Source organism: Ctenopharyngodon idella, chromosome 2 (genome assembly GCF_019924925.1).
Source record: "Ctenopharyngodon idella isolate HZGC_01 chromosome 2, HZGC01, whole genome shotgun sequence".
Taxonomy (NCBI): Eukaryota; Metazoa; Chordata; class Actinopteri; order Cypriniformes; family Xenocyprididae; genus Ctenopharyngodon; species Ctenopharyngodon idella.
The window spans coordinates 42,086,565-42,108,443 of NC_067221.1; the positions used below are offsets into that span (position 1 = coordinate 42,086,565).

The 21,879-nt window shown below is 38.1% G+C and overlaps 3 protein-coding genes across 14 annotated transcripts in view; 2 read left to right on the forward strand and 1 right to left on the reverse strand.

Moving 5' to 3' along the window:
* Positions 1-21,800, forward strand: part of LOC127496267 (transcriptional repressor p66-alpha-like) — a 30,532-nt gene extending 8,732 nt beyond the window's left edge. Inside the window, exons 1-11 of one of the 6 annotated variants that reach the window (XM_051864082.1) lie at positions 3,644-3,662; positions 5,616-5,829; positions 10,742-10,865; positions 11,245-11,376; positions 13,584-13,649; positions 13,883-14,008; positions 14,082-14,270; positions 16,081-16,324; positions 17,850-18,199; positions 18,279-18,507; positions 20,707-21,800. In XM_051864082.1, the coding sequence (XP_051720042.1) occupies positions 5,624-5,829; positions 10,742-10,865; positions 11,245-11,376; positions 13,584-13,649; positions 13,883-14,008; positions 14,082-14,270; positions 16,081-16,324; positions 17,850-18,199; positions 18,279-18,507; positions 20,707-20,843 (1,803 nt within the window). In that variant the 5' untranslated portion in view covers positions 3,644-3,662; positions 5,616-5,623 and the 3' untranslated portion in view covers positions 20,844-21,800. Of the gene's footprint in view, positions 1-3,643; positions 3,663-5,615; positions 5,830-10,331; positions 10,666-10,741; positions 10,866-11,244; positions 11,377-13,583; positions 13,650-13,882; positions 14,009-14,081; positions 14,271-16,080; positions 16,325-17,849; positions 18,200-18,278; positions 18,508-20,706 lie in introns of those variants that run through there. The other 5 variants (XM_051864101.1, XM_051864091.1, XM_051864073.1 and 2 more) reach the window with 5 other exon arrangements.
* mau2 (MAU2 sister chromatid cohesion factor) overlaps positions 1-21,879 on the forward strand; it is a 266,008-nt gene that overhangs the window by 24,398 nt on the left and 219,731 nt on the right. The window lies entirely within an intron of this gene.
* LOC127496659 (RNA-binding protein 25-like) lies at positions 3,669-5,609 on the reverse strand. The gene is made up of 2 exons (XM_051864319.1): positions 4,874-5,609; positions 3,669-4,705 (listed from the first exon to the last, which is right to left on the reverse strand). The coding sequence occupies exon 2, from the start codon at positions 4,693-4,695 to the stop codon at positions 3,712-3,714; it is 984 nt and encodes a 327-aa protein (XP_051720279.1). The 5' UTR covers positions 4,696-4,705; positions 4,874-5,609; the 3' UTR covers positions 3,669-3,711.

Sequence of the window (21,879 nt, forward strand, 5' to 3'; positions counted from 1 at the left end):
AGTCGGAGCGCTGCAGGGGAGGTCATTACATCACACACTATAAATACACTGTGACACTTCCTGTGGCCTGACTGCAGAGAGACAGACAGACAGACAGACAGGACTCTACATGGAGCCAGGTTGGAGGTCATCGTTCGCTCTGTCCGAACACTAGTGAGCTGCCTTGCTGTCTGATCCCTACTAAGGCAACATACTCATCCTCACTGAAAAATTCATGACTGATTTAATACAATCACTTGGTATCAGTAGTGAGATGCCTACAGATGCTCCCTATGTAGGCAGATCAGAGAAGCACAGGTGTGTGAGTGTGTGAGTGAGTGAGTGAGTGAGTGTGTGAGTGTGTGTGTGTGTGTGAGAGTGTGAGTGTGAGTGAGTGTGAGTGAGTGTGTGAGTGAGTGTGAGTGTGAGTGAGTGAGTGAGTGTGAGTGTGTGTGTGTGAGTGAGTGAGTGTGTGTGAGTGAGTGAGTGTGTGTGAGTGTGAGTGAGTGTGTGAGTGTGAGTGAGTGAGTGTGAGTGTGTGAGTGAGTGAGTGTGAGTGAGTGAGAGTGAGTGAGTGTGAGTGAGTGAGTGTGTGTGAGTGTTTGAGAGTGTGAGTGTGAGTGAGTGAGTGAGTGAGTGAGTGTGAGTGAGTGAGTGAGTGTGAGTGAGTGTGAGTGAGTGTGTGAGTGTGTGAGTGAGTGTGAGTGAGTGTGAGTGTGAGTGAGTGTGAGTGAGTGAGTGAGTGAGTGTGAGTGAGTGAGAGTGAGTGTGTGAGTGAGTGAGTGTGTGTGAGTGTGTGAGAGTGTGAGTGTGAGTGAGTGTGAGTGAGTGTGTGTGAGTGAGTGTGTGAGTGAGTGTGTGAGTGAGTGTGTGAGTGTTTGAGAGTGTGAGTGAGTGAGTGAGTGAGTGAGTGAGTGTGAGTGAGTGTGAGTGAGTGAGTGAGTGTGAGTGAGTGTGAGTGAGTGTGAGTGAGTGTGAGTGAGTGTGTGTGAGTGTGAGTGTGAGTGAGTGAGTGTGTGAGTGAGTGAGTGTGTGAGTGTGTGAGTGTGAGTGAGTGTGAGTGAGTGTGAGTGTGAGTGAGTGTGAGTGAGTGAGTGTGTGAGTGAGAGTGAGTGTGTGAGTGAGTGAGTGTGTGTGAGTGTGTGAGAGTGTGAGTGTGAGTGAGTGTGAGTGAGTGTGAGTGAGTGAGTGAGTGTGAGTGAGTGTGAGTGAGTGAGTGTGTGAGTGAGTGTGTGAGTGAGTGAGTGTGTGTGAGTGTGAGTGAGTGTGAGTGAGTGAGTGTGTGAGTGAGTGTGTGAGTGAGTGTGTGAGTGAGTGAGTGTGTGAGTGAGTGTGTGTGAGTGAGTGTGTGTGAGTGAGTGTGAGTGAGTTTGAGTGAGTGTGAGTGAGTGAGTGTGTGAGTGAGTGAGTGTGTGAGTGAGTGAGTGTGTGAGTGAGTGTGTGAGTGAGTGTGTGAGTGTGTGTGTGAGTGAGTGTGTGTGTGAGTGAGTGTGTGTGTGAGTGTGTGTGTGAGTGTGTGTGTGAGTGAGTGTGTGAGTGAGTGTGTGAGCGAGTGTGAGTGCGTGAGCGAGCGAGCGAGTGTGTGTGGGTGCGTGCGCGAGCGAGTGTGTGAGCGTGAGCGAGTGTGTGTGGGTGTGTGCGTGCGCGCGAGCGAGTCTGTGTGCCCATCTGGTGTCAGTGCAGCGGATGTGGTTGTTTTTGGGTTCACTGATTTGAGGGACTCATCTAGTTCTCGTCATGCATCACTGCAGGAAGCTCTGGCGTCTCAAAGCATAAACCACTGACATTTGCAACATCAGTTTGTCCCATTATCAGAGGCTTTTGTGTGTGAAGTGCAGTTCAAACACGCTGGAGAAACATCTGATGGAGCGTTTGATGGACGTGTGTACAGTCGAAGCAGCAACACAGATTTATTAAATTCATTAGTCAGTGGATTTCCACATCAGAGTGATGAAGATGAAGTTATATTTTGGTCACAGGACTGAGTCATGTTTGCAAACCCTCATGTGTTTCATCTGTGTGTGACGCAGATGTGTGTGTGTGTGTGTGTTGTGGGATGTGCCTCGTTTAAGACTCAGATGTGTGTGTCAGCTGACAGGGGACATGTAATACAACACTTCACCGCCATTTTATCTTCTTCAGACACCCAATACACAAAGCGTGATGGTCACGCTGCTCTGGGTCGTTTAGTTTCATGTGTCTTTAGTTGTCAAGAAAAGGAAAAGTGTGTAACAGCTTGAGGAGTGAGTCACTGCTGCGCTGGAATGCTGCGGTCAGTGCGATGATGAGCAGTTACACAGATGAAGCTGAGGACGTCTCAACCATAGACTGTGAAAAAGGTGGAGGATGCGTCTACGCTTCCTTCAAAATATCCAAAACATCCCAGTAACCGTCATTGCCGTTGACGTCATTCAGAGCCCGAGCCTGCGTGGTATCAAGGTCCCGCCCACTCTCACTCGCAAACACAGCTGTCAATCATGACGTTACATTCCATTTTGATAGCATCAAATAACTAACTGAAATGGAAAAACGAACACTTGAACATGCGTCAGAACTACTTAAAATGACAGAAACCATTTTTGGAATGGAATTTAGTTCAGCTTGTGTCTGATTAGATTACATGAAGAAGGTGGGGTTTATGACCTGTACTGCAGCCAGCCACCAGGGGGCGATCGAAATGCTTTGCTTCACTCGTTTGGAGATCTGAAGCGGGTGAGTGTGATTGGATCATTACTGTCATGTCCAAACACACTAAAACCAGCGTTTGACGGACTTTGAGCATCTCATTATTTGTTCTAACGATTGTTGGGTTTTAATGTGTCCGATCGATAATATTAGGTTGCGCCACACAACTTGTTGATGTCCGTGTTTCTCGTTTACAGTTGTGAAATGACCGATGTTGCTTCTGTATTCTATAAACACACACACACACAGACAAAATGAACTCCTGTATTCTGTGCACACACACACAATGATAATTCAGATTCACTCCAGTTTTAAAAAGTGATTTGTTACCACTTTGAACGTGGCCTGACTTTAGATGACGAACTGGCCCTCGTGTCTTTATTTGTTCTGTAGAACACAAACATTTTTGCGAAGATTTTGAAGCATCAGTTTTTAGATGCAGTTGAACAGTGAATGAGGACTGAGATCATCAAACAATCAAAACATAAATGTAAAAACAACATGTTAATAAAAACACATATTACAAACACGTTAATATGTGGTTGCTGGGGGTTCTCCTCAAGTCTCTTGTGATCTTCTCATCCAGCTGGTGACTGTTTGAGAACTAGTAATAGTAATGCTTGTACTAACCAGCAGCTTTAACTAGACCAGTGTTTTCCTATTGGGATCTGTCTCTCCTCTCAAAGGGTTAACTCTCCTTGTCGTCTGTCTGTCTCTCTCTCTGTCACGCACACTTACCGGTTTCAACCGGTTCTCAGGAAAGTGCGTTGTGTGCCCCATGGAATCCTGGGAAGGGTCATGTGAGTCTCTGTGATGTCACTGGGTGGGAGAGAGAAAACAACTTGAGTCAGCTTTCCATTATCTGTGCGTGTGTGTGCGTGCGTGCGTGTGTATGTGTGTGTGTGCGTTCGTGTGTGTGTGTGTGTATTGTGACTCTTCCTGTAATTCAGGAAGTGTGCTGATGAGAGTGTGTGCTGTGACTCTCCTGTAGGAATGAGGTTTTTGGGTTTTCTTTCTTGGTTGCTGAAACTTTCTGTTGTGCTTCAGTCAGACCTGCAGAGAGCCGTACATCCGTCTGTCCTTCCATCTGTCTGTCTGTCCGTCTGTCCTTCCATCTGTCTGTCCGTTTCTCCGTCCGTCTGTCCTTCCTTCTGTCTGTCCGTCTCTCTGTCCATCTGTCCTTCCTTCTGTCTGTCCGTCTCTCTGTCCATCTGTCCTTCCGTCTCTCTGTCCATCTGTCCTTCCTTCTGTCTGTCCGTCTCTCTGTCCATCTGTCCTTCCTTCTGTCTGTCCGTCTCTCTGTCCATCTGTCCTTCCATCTCTCTGTCCATCTGTTTTTTTGTCTCTCTGTCCATCTCTCTGTCCATCTGTCCTTCCATCTGTCCGTCTGTCCTTCCATTTCCCTGTCTCTCTGTCCTTTTGTCTCTCTGTCCATCTCTCTGTCCATCTATCCTTCCATCTGTCTGTCCATCTCTCTATCCGTCTGTCCTTCCATCTGTCTGTCCGTTTCTCCGTCCGTCTGTCCTTCCATCTGTCTGTCTGTCCGTCTATCCTTCCATCTGTCTGTCCGTCTCTCTGTCCATCTGTCCTTCCATCTGTCTGTCTGTCTCTCTGTCCATCTGTCCTTCTGTCTGTCCATCTGTCCTTTTGTCTCTCTGTCCATCTCTCTGTTAGTCTGCCATTCCATCTGTCTGTCCGTTTCTCCGTCCATCTGTCCTTCCATCTGTCTGTCCATCTCTCTGTCCATCTGTCCTTCCTTCTGTCTGTCCGTCTCTCTGTCCATCTGTCCTTCCATCTCTCTGTCCATCTGTCCTTTTGTCTCTCTGTCCATCTCTGTCCATCTGTCCTTCCATCTGTCCGTCTGTCCTTCCATTTCCCTGTCTCTCTGTCCTTTTGTCTCTCTGTCCATCTGTCCTTCCATCTGTCTGTCCATCTCTCTGTCCGTCTGTCCTTCCGTCTCTCTGTCTGTCTGTCCTTCCATCTGTCTGTCCATCTCTCTGTCCGTCTCTCTCTGTCCGTCTGTCCTTCCATCTCTGTCCATCTCTCTGTCCACCTCTCTGTCTGTCTGTCCTTTTATCTGTCTGTCCATCTGTCTGTCCGTCTCTCTTTCCATCTGTCTGTCCGTCTCTGTCCATCTGTCCTTCCATCTGTCTGTCTGTCCATCTGTCCTTCCATCTCTGTCCGTCTGTCCTTTTGTCTCTCTGTCCACCTCTCTGTCTGTCTGTCCTTTTATCTGTCTGTCCATCTGTCTGTCCGTCTCTCTTTCCATCTGTCTGTCCGTCTCTGTCCATCTGTCCTTCCATCTGTCTGTCTGTCCATCTGTCCTTCCATCTCTGTCCGTCTGTCCTTTTGTCTCTCTGTCCATCTCTCTGTCCATCTGTCCTTCCTTCTGTCTGTCTGTCCGTCTCTCTGTCCGTCTGTCCTTCTGTCTGTCTTTCCGTCTCTCTGTCTATCTGCCCGTTTGTCCGTCCTTCCATCTGTCAATCTGTCCTTTCGTCTGTCTGTCCTCCTCACCAGTTTATGGTGAACACCTGATAAATTTTGATAAATCAATGATAAATCATGTCATTATTAACCTGGTTAATGTAATCCTGGATCCATGTATCACACTAGTTAATCCTGGATTCAAGTTTTCTGATTTCACACTGTACATTTGTTTTTATTTGCACATTTTTGAGGTTAAAATTGTGTCACATGATCCGTTTCTCCATCCGTGGTCATTGGAACATGACAAAAAAACAAACTGACAGTCCATGAAAATCAGTCCATGCAATACTACAAATTAGACTTTGAATGGCAGAAGCTGATCCCAGATCAGACCGGCGAAGGTTCATGATTTAACTGCAATCATGAGGATAATGATGCGTTTCCTGTTCAGGTCATGAATTTACCATGTTTCAGTGATTTAACAGATGTCACGAGTGATGATGATGATGTTTTTCTGTGTCCAGCTGCGGTCATGTCTGAGGAGGCGGTGCGGCGGACGCGCAGTCAGAAGCGCGCACTGGAGAGGGAGTCTCTGCCCGCGGACAGCAAGCGTCTGAAGCTGGATGGCGTCGAGCGGTCCAGAGCCTCCAGCATCCTGAGCGGCGGAGAGGTGAAGGCCACCATCAAAGTGGAGCTCCAGACGAGAGACGAGCCCATGGACGTGAGCGCCGGCAACACGTGAGGAACCTTTACATCAGCCTGAGACCATCAGTGACGTTACTAAACGAATAGGGAAATAAGCCTTCAGGTGTCCAGCATTTCAGTATGAAACCAGCACCTGCTACACTACTAGGGCCCTGTGATCTCTGCCATGTAGAAAACGCGGACCGGAATCCAGTCATATGTATAACATGTAAAACGTGGAATGTCTCGGAATTTGCCAAAATTTTGATGAATAAATAAATAGTAGGTCAGTACACATAAATCAAATCGTGATATAGATGAGTGTCTGTGAATATTAAACCGCAAAAAGTCTATTTAAACATGAATCCTGCATGTTCTGCGTGAATGAATGGCGCACGGTTTCATTTCTCACACACACTGAAGCACGCGTGACGCTCGCGGTGTTTTCAGCCTCTGTCGTCTCACTATATGAGGACATGAACGCATGAAGTTCATCTCCAGAGTCACTTCATCAGCTTTTTACCGTTTCATTTGAGAAAAACTATCATATCATAAACACACAGAAACTCAAAGGTCTCCACTGCAACCCGTCAAAATAAAAGTTTTGTTTAACTTGAAGAAATTGTGACAGAAATATATTACTGTTGTACAGTAGAATTTAGTTACGTCTCAGTGTAATAATACTACTAACACTATTAATAATAATAAATTATTATTAAAACTTTATTTTTTTAAAGGAATAATCACAATTTTTCTTCCATGTTTTAATTTTAACACCGAAACAAAGTTGTGCAGAACTTTGTTTGACAAAAAAGTTTAATGTCACATGATTAAAAGATAAATTAAATTAATATTTTATGCCTTCATTTGATTGCCCGAAAAATAAAATACACAACACAGAATTTCTGAAAAAAAAAACGGAAACAAAACATTTCATAAAAATGATTTTGTTTAAAAAAATTTTTTTAAAAACTTTTTTTTTTTAATTCAATTAATTAGACATGCTTTTTCATTATTCAAATTTAATTAAACCATTAAAATGGAATACAGAAAACAGAATTTGGTTAAAAAAAGAAAAGGGGAAAAAAGTATTTCATAGGGTCCTAAAAAATGTAATTTTTGTTAAACTTTTAATAAATTATTGTTAAATTGTATAAGTTTCATGATTTAAATTAACTAGACATGCTTTTTGATTACTAAAATTTAATTGAATCATTAAAATGGAGTCCAAAAAATTTAAATGGGGAAAAAAACGGAATCTAGAAAAATTAAAATGGAAAAAACAGTATTCGGGAAAAAATAAAACAGAATTTGAGGAAAAAAATGTATTTCATAGGGTCCTAAAAAATTTATTTTTCAAACTTTTAATAAATTGTTGTTAAATTGTATGAGTTTCATGATTTCAATTACCTAGACATGCGTTTTAATTACTAAAATTTAATTTAACCATTAAAATGGAGTCCAAAAAAATGAAAACAGAAAAAAATAAATTTAGAAAAAAATAAAACTGAATTTGAGAGAAAAAGAAATATTTCATAGGGTCCTAAAAAAATGTAATTTTTGATAAACTTTTAATAAATTGTTGTTAAATTGTATGAGTTTCATGATTTCAATTACCTAGACATGCTTTTTAATTACTAAAATTTAATTTAACCATTAAAATGGAGTCCAAAAAAATTAAAATGGGAAAAAAATGGAATCCAGAAAAATCAAAATGGAAAAAAACAGAATTTGGTTAAAAATAAAACAGATTTCATATCGCCCAACAATACTGAATCATCACAAAAAACATTCTTGGACAGATGTCTATGAAAAGGGCTTCGATTTTAATTGATTCTCATTTTGACGAACTGAGATTGACACTTTCGATCTTTCTGACTGTGCCGTTTTCAGTTGATTCATGAACAAAACTTCCCTAAACATTATCTGTAGCTCCTGCCGTCCAATAATCACAATAAGCTTTAATAATTTTAATACCTCTTTCAAATTCTGACAGTTTTATCATGAAATTCAAACAATAAATGTGGTTTTGACGAGAAGAAAACTCTTATATTATACGATGAGACCATTTTCAGATGTTTGGTGAACGTGCTCGTCATCAACGGCTTCATGTGATTTTTGAGCATGATGGGTATTTTGATGTTTGCTGGTGATTCAGGTCAGTTTCTGAAATGACAGGCGTCTCTGCTTGTTGCGTCGCGTCTCACTGACTTTCCTCTCGCATCTAAAGTTAAAATAGCTCAGCTGCTAAAACTGATCCGCCTCTGTTGCTATTAATTTATAATTTTTAATAGGTGCTGCGATCATGCTAAGTGTGGAACAGGAAGTCGTGTGTGTGTGTGTGTGTGTGTGTGTGTGTGTTTGAGACCAGGATGTTTTTCTTGTAGTCCACAGTCAGTGTGTGAGTTACTGTGTTCTATTAATACACACCATGAACCAAGTGATAGTTTGACACTAGTGTGTGTGTGTGTGTGTGTGTGTGTGTGTCCTGCCCCCCCCACCCCCTCCCCAAAGTTTCTCCATTTTCTCGCAGCACCTGAACGCTCCTTCACTTCACAAAATGAAGGCCATGTGTCACTAACCGGTTCCAGCCGGCTGGTTGTCATGGTTTCCAGTGTGGGAGGGGGAGGGGGTGTCACATGACATCAGGGAACATGCGGTGGGTCACGTGACGTGTGTTTAGTTGGGTGATTAATGCACAGGAAGAGTCTCATCTCACACAAAGACAGTCTTCATGCTGGAGTTCAGTGATCCGTCCTGCGCTCATGGGAAACCAGAACTTCTGCCGTCCGCTTCAAGTTTATTTCTGTAGAGCTGTTCACAATACACAGTGTTTCAAAGCAGCAAGTATTCTGTCATCAGTCAGAGATCAGAGTAACGTCCCTGTGACTATAATGTAGTGTGTTATGTGGTTAGTTAACATCATGTATTCAGTATAGCAGACATAATGAATGTTTGGATATAAGGATAATATTAGGATGGTATATAGGAGTTTTGTGTGTCGATCCAAAGAAAGTTGCCCTCATCCTTGCAATTGGCGCCTGAAAGCATCGCAAATGCTGGATCCAAACTTTTTAGAAACAAGGAAGCAAAAGCAGAAGAATTAGCGTAGCTGCTGTTCAGTGCAGATATGATGATCGTGTGTGTTTGTTTGTTTCATCAGATATGATTGTAATAAGTGTATGTGAGTGCTTGGCTCAAGAGCAAGTTGATTCTGTCCTTTAAGAGTCCTGAGATTGAAGTCCCAGCATTATTAGCGCTCAGTTTCGTTTACATGCTGACTGAACTCAACACACGCTCGGCTTTCACTTTCACTTTATATTCACCAGTGTGTGGCGTACGTGTCCCTCATTAACTTACATGTTAGGATCATTTATTCTAGGGCTTCAAGCTAATAATTCATTAAATACTAGAAGTTAAAAATTAAAATAGTTTTAAAATCAAAACAATCAAAATGAAACACTAAAAAGATGAATGAATAAATATTTATCTAAAATATTTTTTAAATAAATATTAATATATATTACATATTAATATATTATAATTATATTATATAAATTATTATCTAAAATATTTATTTAAATAAATACGCATTTATTTTTAAATAGATAATATATTAATTATATTATATAAATGTTTATTTAAATAAACGTATTTATTTTTAAATACATATTAATATATTATAATTATATCATATAAATTATCATATGAAATTTATTTAAATATGTATTTAATTTAAAATAAATATTAATATATTATTACATATTAATTCATTATATAAATTATATTACATTATATTACATATTAATATATTATAATTATTACATAAATTATCATATAAAATATTTATTTAAATAAACATGTATTTAATTTAAAACAAATATTAATATATTATTACATATGAATACATTAAATTATATAACATAAATTATTATATCAAATATTTATTTAAATAAACAAACATATTTATTTTTAAATAAATATTAATATATTATTTACATAACATATTACAAGAATTATATTATATAAATTATTATATAAAATATTTAAATATTTTTTAATGAATGTTAATATATTATTACATTAATGTATATAAATTATTTTATAAAATATTTATTTATTTTTAAATAAATATTAGTATACTATTACATATTAAAATATTATTATAATTATATTATATAAATTATTATATAAAACATTTATTTAAATAAACAAACATGTATTTATTTTTTAAACATTAATATATTATATAAATTATTATATAAATGTTTAGTTAAATAAATATTTGTTTACCTGCATGCCATGTGACCAATAACACACATCTGAGAGCTGTAAACATGCAAACACTTGATGTCATTTGTCGAATTTCAAACAGAAATTTACTCTTAAAAATATTTTTAATTCTGTTCATTCGTTGAATTAGTGATGTTTGCTCATCACTGGTACCAGTTTCAGCTTGTGAAATCTTTAAAAAACATCTTGAATCAGAATATCTTCTCCTCCCTCTTGCAGCATCTCTTCTCTGATGACGAGGGCGGGGCAACCTGTCACTCACATGAGATCCACCAATAGCAAACCACAACCATCCAATCAATTCCAAAATCAAAAGGCGAGATCAGGCTGATCTGTTCGCTGTCTGAAGGTTGCTCACATCTGTGTGTGAGGACACCAGTCATGTGATCCACTGAGGTCAAAGCTGATTGGATTATTTCATATCTGTCCCCCTCTAGTGGACACCAGCAGCCGGTCACGACTGATCGATTTCATGTGCGTTTCTGAAAGATCACTAACCCCAGCAGAGAAAGAGCAGACACCGCTAGTTCAGATAAGAATATTCAGACAAACCGCAGCGCTCGTCACATGTTTATTTCTGTAGCATGTGCTTTACAGGTAAAATGACATCACATCAGACGTGTTCATGTGCCTCTCAGCACTCTGATTCTGTTGGCCGTGTGTTTGATTACAGTGAGATGAAGAGAGAGAGGAGGTCTTCGTCGCCTGATGATGTCATCGTGCTGTCCGACGAGGCGCCCAGTCCGCAGGTGAACGGCGGGAATCACTTAAAAGAGCTGGACGCGGATCTGCTGATGGTAAACGCCTGATCCTCTGCTGCGTTACACTTACTCATTCAGCTGACGCGTTCATCCAGAGCGACTCGCACACGCGAGTAATGGAACGAGCGCTTCATCATGAAGAGGGAATAAACACGAGAAGTGCTGGTAGTACAAAGTTTCAGGCATCGATCGGAGCAGGGAAGGATTAAGGAATAGTGTAGAAGATGATTTATTTTTTCAGGACACATCAGGTGCTGCACGACCTTTGATACGAGCAACATCAGACTGATTCACTGCTCCAGCTGCACCTTCTTCTGTTATGGGTCATGTTGTACAGAATGTGTTTGTGTACATGCACTTCTTGTTGTAGATGCAACTTTTAATTGTATATTTTCTGGTGTGTGTGTGTGTGTAGAGGAGTTCTGCAGAGGAGCGCAAGCGTGTCGTTAAGCAGCTGAAGGAGGAGCTGCGCTTAGAGGAGGCCAAACTGATCCTGCTGAAGAAAATCAGACACAGTCAAATAAACAAAGACTCCAGCGGACAGAAGGTACACAAACTCTCTCACACACACTAACAAACAGACACACATACACACTCTCACACACTCACAGACACACACTCTCTCAAACATACACACTTGCACTCAGACACACACACTCACAAACTTTGATATTCAACAGTGCTTTGATCTGCCTGCATTGACACTATTCTTTAAGAGCTGCTGTGCAGCCAAACAATGTACCAGTTATCAATGTAAAGCTGCTTTGACACAATCTACATTGTAAAAAGCGCTATATAAATAAAGGTGACCTGACTTGACTTGACAAACACTCTCTCAAACACACACTCACACATACACTTTTACTCTCACACACACTCACAAATACGCACACACACACACACTCAAATACACGCACTCTCTCAAACACACACTCACTCACACACACTCACAGACACACACACTCTCAAACATACACACTCAAACTCACACACAGTCACAGACACACACTCTCAACACACACACTTAGACACACTTTCTCAAACGGACACTCACTCACAGAGACACACTCTCTCAAACACACACACACACACAAACGCACACTCACATACACACTCTCACACACACACTCACAAACACATACACTCACAAACACTCTCTCAAACACACTCTCTGAAACTCTCACACACACTCACAAACGCACACACACACACACACACAAACGCACACACTCACATACACACTCTCACACACACACTCACAAACACACACACACACACACTCACAAACACACTCACAAACACACTCACAAACACTCTCTCAAACACACTCTCTGAAACTCTCACACACACTCACAAACGCACACACACACACACACACACACACACACTCTCTCTCTCAAACGCACACACTCACACACTCTCTCAAACATACTCACAAACACTCACAGACACACACTCTCAAACACACACTCACAGACACACTTTCTCAGACACACACACACACTCTCTCAAACACACACTCACAAACACACACACACACACACTCACAAACACACTCTCAAACACTCTCTCAAACACACTCTCTGAAACTCTCACACACACTCACAAACGCACACACACACACACACTCTCTCTCTCAAACACACACACTCACACACTCTCAAACATACTCACAAACACTCAGACACACTCTCAAACACACTCACAGACACACACTCTCAAACACACACTCACAGACACACACTCTCAAACACACACTCACAGACACACTTTCTCAGACACACACACACACTCTCTCAAACACACACTCACAAACACACACACACACACACTCACAAACACACTCACAAACACTCTCTCAAACACACTCTGAAACTCTCACACACACTCACAAACGCACACACATACACACTCTCTCTCTCAAACACACACACTCACACACTCTCAAACATACTCACAAACACTCAGACACACTCTCAAACACACACTCACAGACACACACTCTCAAACACACTCACAGACACACACTCTCAAACACACACTCACAGACACACTTTCTCAGACACACACACACACACACACTCTCTCAAACACACACTCACAGACACACACCCTCTCAAACATACACACTCACACAAACTCACACACTCTCAAACATACTCACACACTCAGACACACACTCTCAGACACACACTCACAGACACACTTTCTCAGACACACACACACTCACACAAACTCACACACTCTCAAACATACTCACACACACACTCACAAACACTCTCTCAAACACACACTCACAAACACTCACACATACTCTCTCAAACACACACTCACAAACACGCGCACACACACACACTCTCAAACACACACTCACACACTCTCTCAAACATACACTCTCAAACATACACACACTCACAGACACAAACTCTTAAACACACACTCACAGACACACTTTCTCAGACACACACACACACACACTCACACAAACTCACACACACTCTCAAACATACTCACACACACACTCACAAACACTCTCTCAAACACACACTCACAAACACGCGCACACACACACACACACTCTCACAAACACACACACACACACACACACACACACACACACACACACAGCTCATTAGCACATAACACAGCTCCACACAGTATTATTTGGTGAAATGAAAGTCTCGGGTCATTGAGGTCAAACGGGTGGAGTGACCGTCTGTGTTAAAGAGGTTATTCTGTTGTGTCTCTGATCAGCCGGCGGTTTCTGTGTCCAACACTCCTCTGGTGAAGAGCTCTGCTACTGCTAAAGCTGCACAACCTGTGAGTCCATTAAACACACACACTGTCACACTCACACTCACACACACACACTCAAATGTAAGTCGCTTTCGATAAAATGCATAAATGTAAATCATGGAAGAATCATAGAAGTTTATATAGAGCATAATTTTGTCGTTTGTGATTGTCTCTATAAAATGCCTTTCGAGACTTTCTGTCCGCTAACATGAATCGGGCCTGTCGTGAAGTGACGAGGATTGTTGAATGTGATTCAGCAGGTGGTTTCCGCTCGGGCTTCTGGGACGGTGATTCCTCCTCCGCTGGTGCGCGGCGGTCAGGTGTCCAAACAGGGCTCTGCGAGCGCTCAGATCATCATGCCTCCGCTGGTCAGAGGAGCTCAGGTGGGTCAGACGCCGGCCGTGTGTCTCCTTCCCCGTGTGAAGCAGGCAGTGACGCTCCTCTCTTCCGCTCTAGTCGATCTCCGTGTCGCCGCAGCAGATCTCCAGCCTGAGACAGCAGCAGAACTCCACGTCAGGTCCTCCTCCGCTCCTGCTCGCGCCCAGAGCCACTGTGACCAGCGTCCAGGGACACAAGATCATCCAGCCCGGCCTCATACGCATGACCACCATCCCCAGCGCCAGCCTGCTGGTCAGCATCAATCAGGTGCCTTCATCAGATCACAGCTTCACAATAAACGCAGAAAATCAAGATCCTTTAATAGAGAAAAGCATCAAAAATCCAGATTCAGTGTTTTTGGAAACGTTGAGCTGATAATGAATTATGACAGTGTGTATTTTATTGCACTTGATCTATTTGCGTCTGCAGATTTCAGTCTTTAAAGGCGGTGAGTTTGAGTCAGAAATCTCTTTACACACACCAAACTTCAGTTTTATTCATATCTGTATTCATTTATCATTCGCCTGAAATATACAACATTTCATTCCTCAAAACATGGTGGGAATGTGATGAAGATTTCTTTTCTGGAAATGTATGCAAATTAGCGACATATTTAATTAGACAGTACCTCATTTGCATATTCAAGCATAACATTTAAAAAAAATGTGTACTTCTTAAAGTAATCAATAAAATGGTTAATGTTTTTTTAAATGGTTAATGTTTTTTACCCTATTCACCTGTTGTGTCTTGATGACTGATAATATAAATATTATCATATTATTCATATCCTATTATTTATAATATAATAATATATAATAATGTAAATAATCATTTTTGTCATATAATAATAACATATTATTTTCATAGTATTATTATTTTCATATAATTCATATAATTTTTGATCAAATTATTTTATTATATTCATATTTATATTATTATCATAATATTATAATTTTCATAATATTGATATTATTGTAATATCATATTTTCAAATTATTATTATTTTATTATTTTGTATCAAATTATAGTGTATTATTTTCATATAATTCATATAATTTTTGATCATATTTTATTTTCATACTATTTATATTATTATTATAATAATATTATTATATTTTCATAATATTCATATTACTGTAATATTTTTCATATTATTTTATTTTTTATATTGTAGGATATTATTTTGATACTATTAATATATTTTTGATCACATTAAAGTATTATTTTCATTTTATATATATTATCATAATAATATCATATTTTCATAATATTCATATTATTGTATTATATTTTCATATTATTATTTTGTATCATAGTATATTATTTTGATGTTATTCATATATTTATTGATCATATTAAAATATCTTTTCATATTATTTATATTATATTATCATAATAATATCATATTTTCATAATATTCATATTGTAATATTATCATATTCTTTTCATATTATTATTTTTTATCATATTATAATATATTAATTTCATATTTATATTATCATAATATTAATATCATATTTTATAATATTCATATTATTGTAATATTATTCATATTCATATTATTATTATTATTATTTTATTATTTTGTATCATATTATTATTATTATTTTCATAATGATATAATTTTTGATCATATTAACATTATTTTCATATTATTTTAATATCATTCTCTTCATATTATTATTTTTGATCATATTATTTATATTATTATCATAATAATAATAATATCATATTTTCATAATATTCATATTATTGTAATATTAGAGATGAGCAGCTCGTGTTGGAACAGATTTCACCTTCATAGACAGTTTGTAAAGATACAGAAGCACTGCAGGATTATTTTTCTTTCTCTCTGAATGTCATTCATTAGACACAAAACATCACAGTGTCATTTATTGTAAGAATCGCCTTTATTTTTTATTTAAAAAAGTTGTTGTTTACCACCGAAACGAATCATTACCAGTAGAATCCCATCTAGTAATTATGACAGTGTGAACGCAGCATCTGATTAAGTGTCTGTTTACTGGCGCTCCACATAAACTCTGCTAATGATAACTCACGCGTGATGTTCCCGCAGGCCGCAGGCGCAAACCTCAAGTCCTCCAGCGCTGCGTCGAACGCTAGCGAATCTCCGGCCAGCCGTCAGGCGGCGGCGAAACTGGCGCTGCGCAAACAGCTGGAGAAAGCGCTGCTGGAGATCCCACCGCCCAAACCGCCCGCGCCAGAGTTCAACTTCCTGCCTTCGGCCGCCAATAACGAGTTCATCTACCTGCTGGGGCTGGAGGAGGTGGTGCAGAACCTGCTGGAGTCTCTGGGCCGAGGTACAGAAGATCATCATCTTCATGTTTATAATGTCTTAATATCTTCATGACTTATAGCTGCACATAATAAAGTTACATTTTAATAAATACGATTGACAGAGTTTATAAACCGCACACATGCGTCAGATGCTCCTGATGATGCTGACAGAAAAATATATCAGAGATGAAGATTTCTTGAATCAGGATCTGCATTTGAAGTCCATCTGCATGTTTATTTATTATTATCATATTATTGTTTTCATATTATTATTGTCATTTTTGTCATATTATAATATTATCACGTTATTATTTTCATTTTATTCATATTATATTCATATTATTTTTATCATTCTATATTATCACATTATTATTTTCATATTATTATTATTATAATCATATTATTTTTGTCATTATGTTATAATATTTTCATATTATTCATATATTATTATTTTATCACATTTTATCAAATTTTTTTCATATTACTATTATTTTTATTCTATAATATCATATAAATGTATTAATGTTCATATTATTGTAATATTATTATATTATTATTCATATACTATTACTATTGTCCTATAATAAGTCATATTATTTTCGTATTATTGTTATTTTCATATCATATTTTATTATTTTATTTTTATTTTGATCATATTATATTATTTTCATATTCATATAATTTTTGATAATAATAAAATATTGTTTTCATATTATTTATATTATCATATCATATTTTCATAATATTCATATTATTGTAATATATTATTTTCCTATTATTATTATTATTTTTATATTATTTTATCATATTGTGATATTAACTTATTGTTTTCATTTTATTCATGTTGTTATTATTATTATTATTATTATTGTAATATTATCATATTATTCGTATATTTTTCATATATTATTTTATCACATTATTCTTTCCATATTATTTATTTCTATTATTTTTAATTTATAATAATAGCATATTTATTCATGTTCATATTATTGTAATATTATCATATTATTCATATATTATTATTTTTTTCATATAGTATTTTATTTTATTTTTTTGTCGTATTATAATATATTATTTTCATATTCATATAATTTTTGATCATAAAAAAATATTAATATTTGATCATAATAAAATATAAATATATTTGCATATTATATTATTATCATCATAATATTATCATATTTTCATAATATTCATATTATATTGTTTTATATTATTATTATTATTATTTTTATATTTTATCATATTGTAATTTTGTTTTCGTATTATTCATGTTATTATTAGTAGTAGTATAGTAATAATCATACAGTGATGTTATCATATTCTTTTCATAATATTCATATTCAGAGAGAATATTCATATTTCATAATATTCTCTCTGAATGTCATTCATTAGATACAAAACATCACAGTAAGTGTCATTTATTGTAAGAATGATGGAGAAAAGTGAAGTTATGTCATGTGACGTGATGCGGTACTGTTCTGTGCAATAGAAACAGGCTTTAATGTGTGTGTGTGTGTGTGTGTGTGTGTGTGTGTGTCTCAGGTAAACAGGGTCTGTACGCCGGTTTAGTGGTCAGCGCTGGAGAGCCGTCCTGCTGCTCTCAGTGTAAGACGGACTTCACCTGCCGCTGGCGCAAAGACAAGGGCGGAGCCACGATGTGTGAGCAGTGCATGTCGTCCAATCACAAGAAGGTCCTGAAGGCCGAGCACACCAATCGGCTGAAGGCGGCGTTCGTGAAGGCGCTTCAGCAGGAGCAGGAGATCGAGCAGCGCATCCTGCAGCAGTCCACGCCCCCTGCCTCTTCATCATCATCATCATCCTCCTCTGCTCACGGGGTGAAACAGCGCTCGCTGCAGCAGACGATGAGCCGCCACCCTACAGCCATCAAACAGGTGAGGCGTCGCTGCACACCTGTATGAAGCTGGCTCTGTGTTTATTCGGCAGGAAATTATGCAGATGTTTTTCCTCCAGGTTTCTCCGTCGTCCCGTAGCGTGCAGCAGTCCGCGGCCGGGATACGCGCCGTCCCGCACTCCTTCTCGCCCTCCTCTCAACTGCAGAACGCAGTGGCGGCCGCCGCACTGGTCAACAGGCCAGGTAAGCATGCAGTGCGTCAGGGGTCAAAGGTCAGCAGAGGCAGCAGCAGGAGCTCCGACCCCACGACCTCCTCCGGCTGGAGGAAGCAGAGCCGCGGCGCAGCAGGTAGATTCTGGTCAAAACTCCCTCGACGACACGATGATCGCTTCTACCTCTGTCATTTATATCGTTTGTTTTTATGCTTTCAGGTTTCGTTTCAATTTTAGTTCATTTTAAAGTAACTTTTGTCATTTTTAGCAGTTTTTCTTCTAAATATTACTATTTGGGTTTGATTTATTTCGCTGGTCTGGACGGCATGCTGTCAATCAGACCTCAGGAACCGCCCAAAATGCCACAATAACCAATCAGGGAAAAAAAGAAAATTATTTTTTAAAGTCACGTGGGAATCGCTTTCATTTGGGGTCAGAGTTCATGAGGTTTCCTTATAAACCTTACTGTGAGCTACGAGGGTGTTAATCGATGATTTATGCTTTTGTTTGCATTATTTCAACTTATTTTTAAAATAATCAAGTTTAACAGCAGAATTGAAAAACTGCATTACCCATGATTCTGTACAGAAAATTCCACCAATCAGGGAGTTGTGGTGAGCTCTTTAGCTCTATATTATATCACATTATTATTTTCATGTTAATCACATTATAATCATATTAGTTTTGTCATTATGTTATTATAGTAAGATTATAATTATAATTTATTGTTCATATTATTTGTAATATCATCATATTATTCATATATTATTATTATCATATTCATATTATTATTATCGTTCTCCTTACACTCTCAAAATACGCATTCGTATGTGGGCGATTCTACAGAATTGATGCAAACTGCTGTCCCACAACCAAAACACACATTTAAAAGGCATTGAGGTATTCGAATTTTAGATGTTTACTAAGATCCTTCTATTATCTACTGAATCCCACAATAATATCTAAAATATCAGTAAGATTAATATATATATAAAATCATCATTTATTGGGTACTTTCAGTTGGGAGGTGTCTGTCCCGAACCCTAACCACTAAATTTCAACTTGTGAAAATGATATTAAAATAATTTTTGCATTTTTATGAAACTTTATGTAAAAAAACATGTCCCGCATTTACGTCACTACCGAAACAGTGTGTGTTTGAGTCCATTGTCTGAGACTGATTTTAACACACTTCTACATTTCTGATCAGGAAATATTCCTGTGTCCCTCCCTCTCATCCCTCTCTTTCATAGTAGATAGATCCATCATTTTGAGTTAAATGTGTTCAAAAGTCTGAAAATCTGTGTGGAACTTTAAGGAACGTCACTAACAAACACCTTTTTCTGCAATTAAGCAAACTTTTTGGGTGTTATTCCATAAAATGTAGTTTTTATGTCTGTACAACTGTTCAGAACTGTGCTAGCTAACCGTGTGCTGATTATCATCTTTGAGCAGCTCAAAAGTATCTAAAATTACCGAATTAATCGATACAGTCATTACCGAAACATGTGGTAAAGTTTCGGTAGTGACATCATTGTTTTGGTGGAAATAAACACAATTTTAGTACAGTTATGCAAATCATCAGTATTTTAATGTTTTAGTATGAGAGTTAAAATCCTGTCATGTGATGTGGTCACTACCAACACATTACTGTCACTACCGGAAATGTGCAGTCATGACGGAAACATGGAATGTTTTGTCAAAAATAAAGTATATTGAATGATCAACTAAGATGTTATTATAGTGTTTGGTTCAGTGTTTATTCAAACTAATGAATCCTTCACTTTGAAATCAGTGTGATAAACTTTATGACTTTTACAAAGAAAGATCGGATTCAAAATACAACAAATCTCACAAATTACTCTTAAATATTGTTAAAATTGTAAATATTATTGATTTACCTGTAAAAACTTTTTTTTTTTTTAAAATAGCAAAATAATTTTTTGCAAGGTAGATGTAAACAAAATCTTAATAGATCAATGTGACCCTTCTTATGAAATTATTTATTATTGTGTTTCGGTAGTGACAAATTTGGGGAGAGGAAAAATATTCCAAAACTTTCTGAAAATACAATATGAGAATTAACTGTACAATTACTAGAGATGTGTATCTAAACAACGTTTTATATTTCTCCATGGTCTTCAGTTGGATTATGTGTTCATGGGATTGTAGTTCTTTCACTCATTAAAGCCGTTCAGTTCACAGGCTTTTTGTCTGATTTTTAAATACATTTTTGCTTCAAATTAAAGTTTGTAGTTTCGATCGGAGAACGATCCCTGATGGACATAAACGGAGTTAAATAATGTGTGTGTGTGTGTGTGTGTGTGTGTGGCAGGTGTGACGATGGCCTATGTGAACCCCAGCCTGTCGGTGCACAAGACGTCGTCATCAGCGGTGGAGCGTCACAGAGAGTATCTGCTCGACATGATCCCGTCTCGCTCCGTCTCACAGCCCACAAACACCTGGAAGTAAGGAAGTGAAGCTCCGGGTTCAGTCTGGGATTCAGGACGCGTTCACGCCGGAGCGCTGAGCCGCTTCTCCAGGTTTATTCATCCAAGGGCTCTTCACTCTCACGGGTGAGTTTGTACTGAACCGCGGCAGAATCACATCTGAACCGGACCGATCCGGATCACTTCTGCTCCCGCAAATATAAAAGACTCTTTCAGAACAAGAGGAAAAGACTGAAAACAAACCAAAAACATCACGGAACAAACTGATGGATGCAAACGAGGCGCGTTCAGGGTTTGTGTTTGTGTGTGTGTTTATTTTTTATTTAGATTTCTTTGACTGTTAAATTATATGAGTGTGTTGAAGGATGTTTGTCGTCACACGTTTGACCCAAACACGCATCTATGATTTGTATTGTTTTAATTGTCACAACTCATAGTTGACTCTTTTTTCTAAATTAATTAGTTTTCCGAGTTTTGAGTCAGTTGAAGTATCAAACTTTTGTTCATATTTTTGCAGTCAGTGAGGATTATATTGTGGATTCTCTCTCTATATATATATAAATATAAAACAGTTGCTTCAAATAGTTTCTGAGATGATTCCATTAATAACTGCTTTAATTAAAAGATCATTGGTATCCTCATATTATTATTTGATGAGCTGCTGATTATTTGTGTTTATGAGTCAAACACATGTGGGCTTCATTTAACATCTAATGATGATGAAGAATGTCCAGCTCTGATTGGTTAATCTGTGCACACTAAACCTCAAAGCATTATTCCTATAGGCCCGTGAGGTTTCAGTTTAAATATTCATGATGTTCCCGCCCACTGAACAGATGATGTCACCAAAGCGTTTGTCAATTTGTTTTGTTTTCAGGGTTACGAACAGACACAGAGTGACGCATTTCCTGCAACATGTACAAAGTTACAGTTTGTTAGATTGATCTTTGTTCCTGTAATAAAAAGTTTAACCCTTTCATTGACTGGAGATCTTCATTCAGTTCCAGTGTTTTGATGAACCCATAAAATCATAATTGTGGAAATGATGGATTTCACCT

Coding starts and splice junctions, on each gene's coding strand:
- LOC127496659 (XM_051864319.1), bottom strand. CDS start 4,695: ATGGAAGGACAGACGGACAGAGAGAGACGGACAGAGAGATGGACAGAC.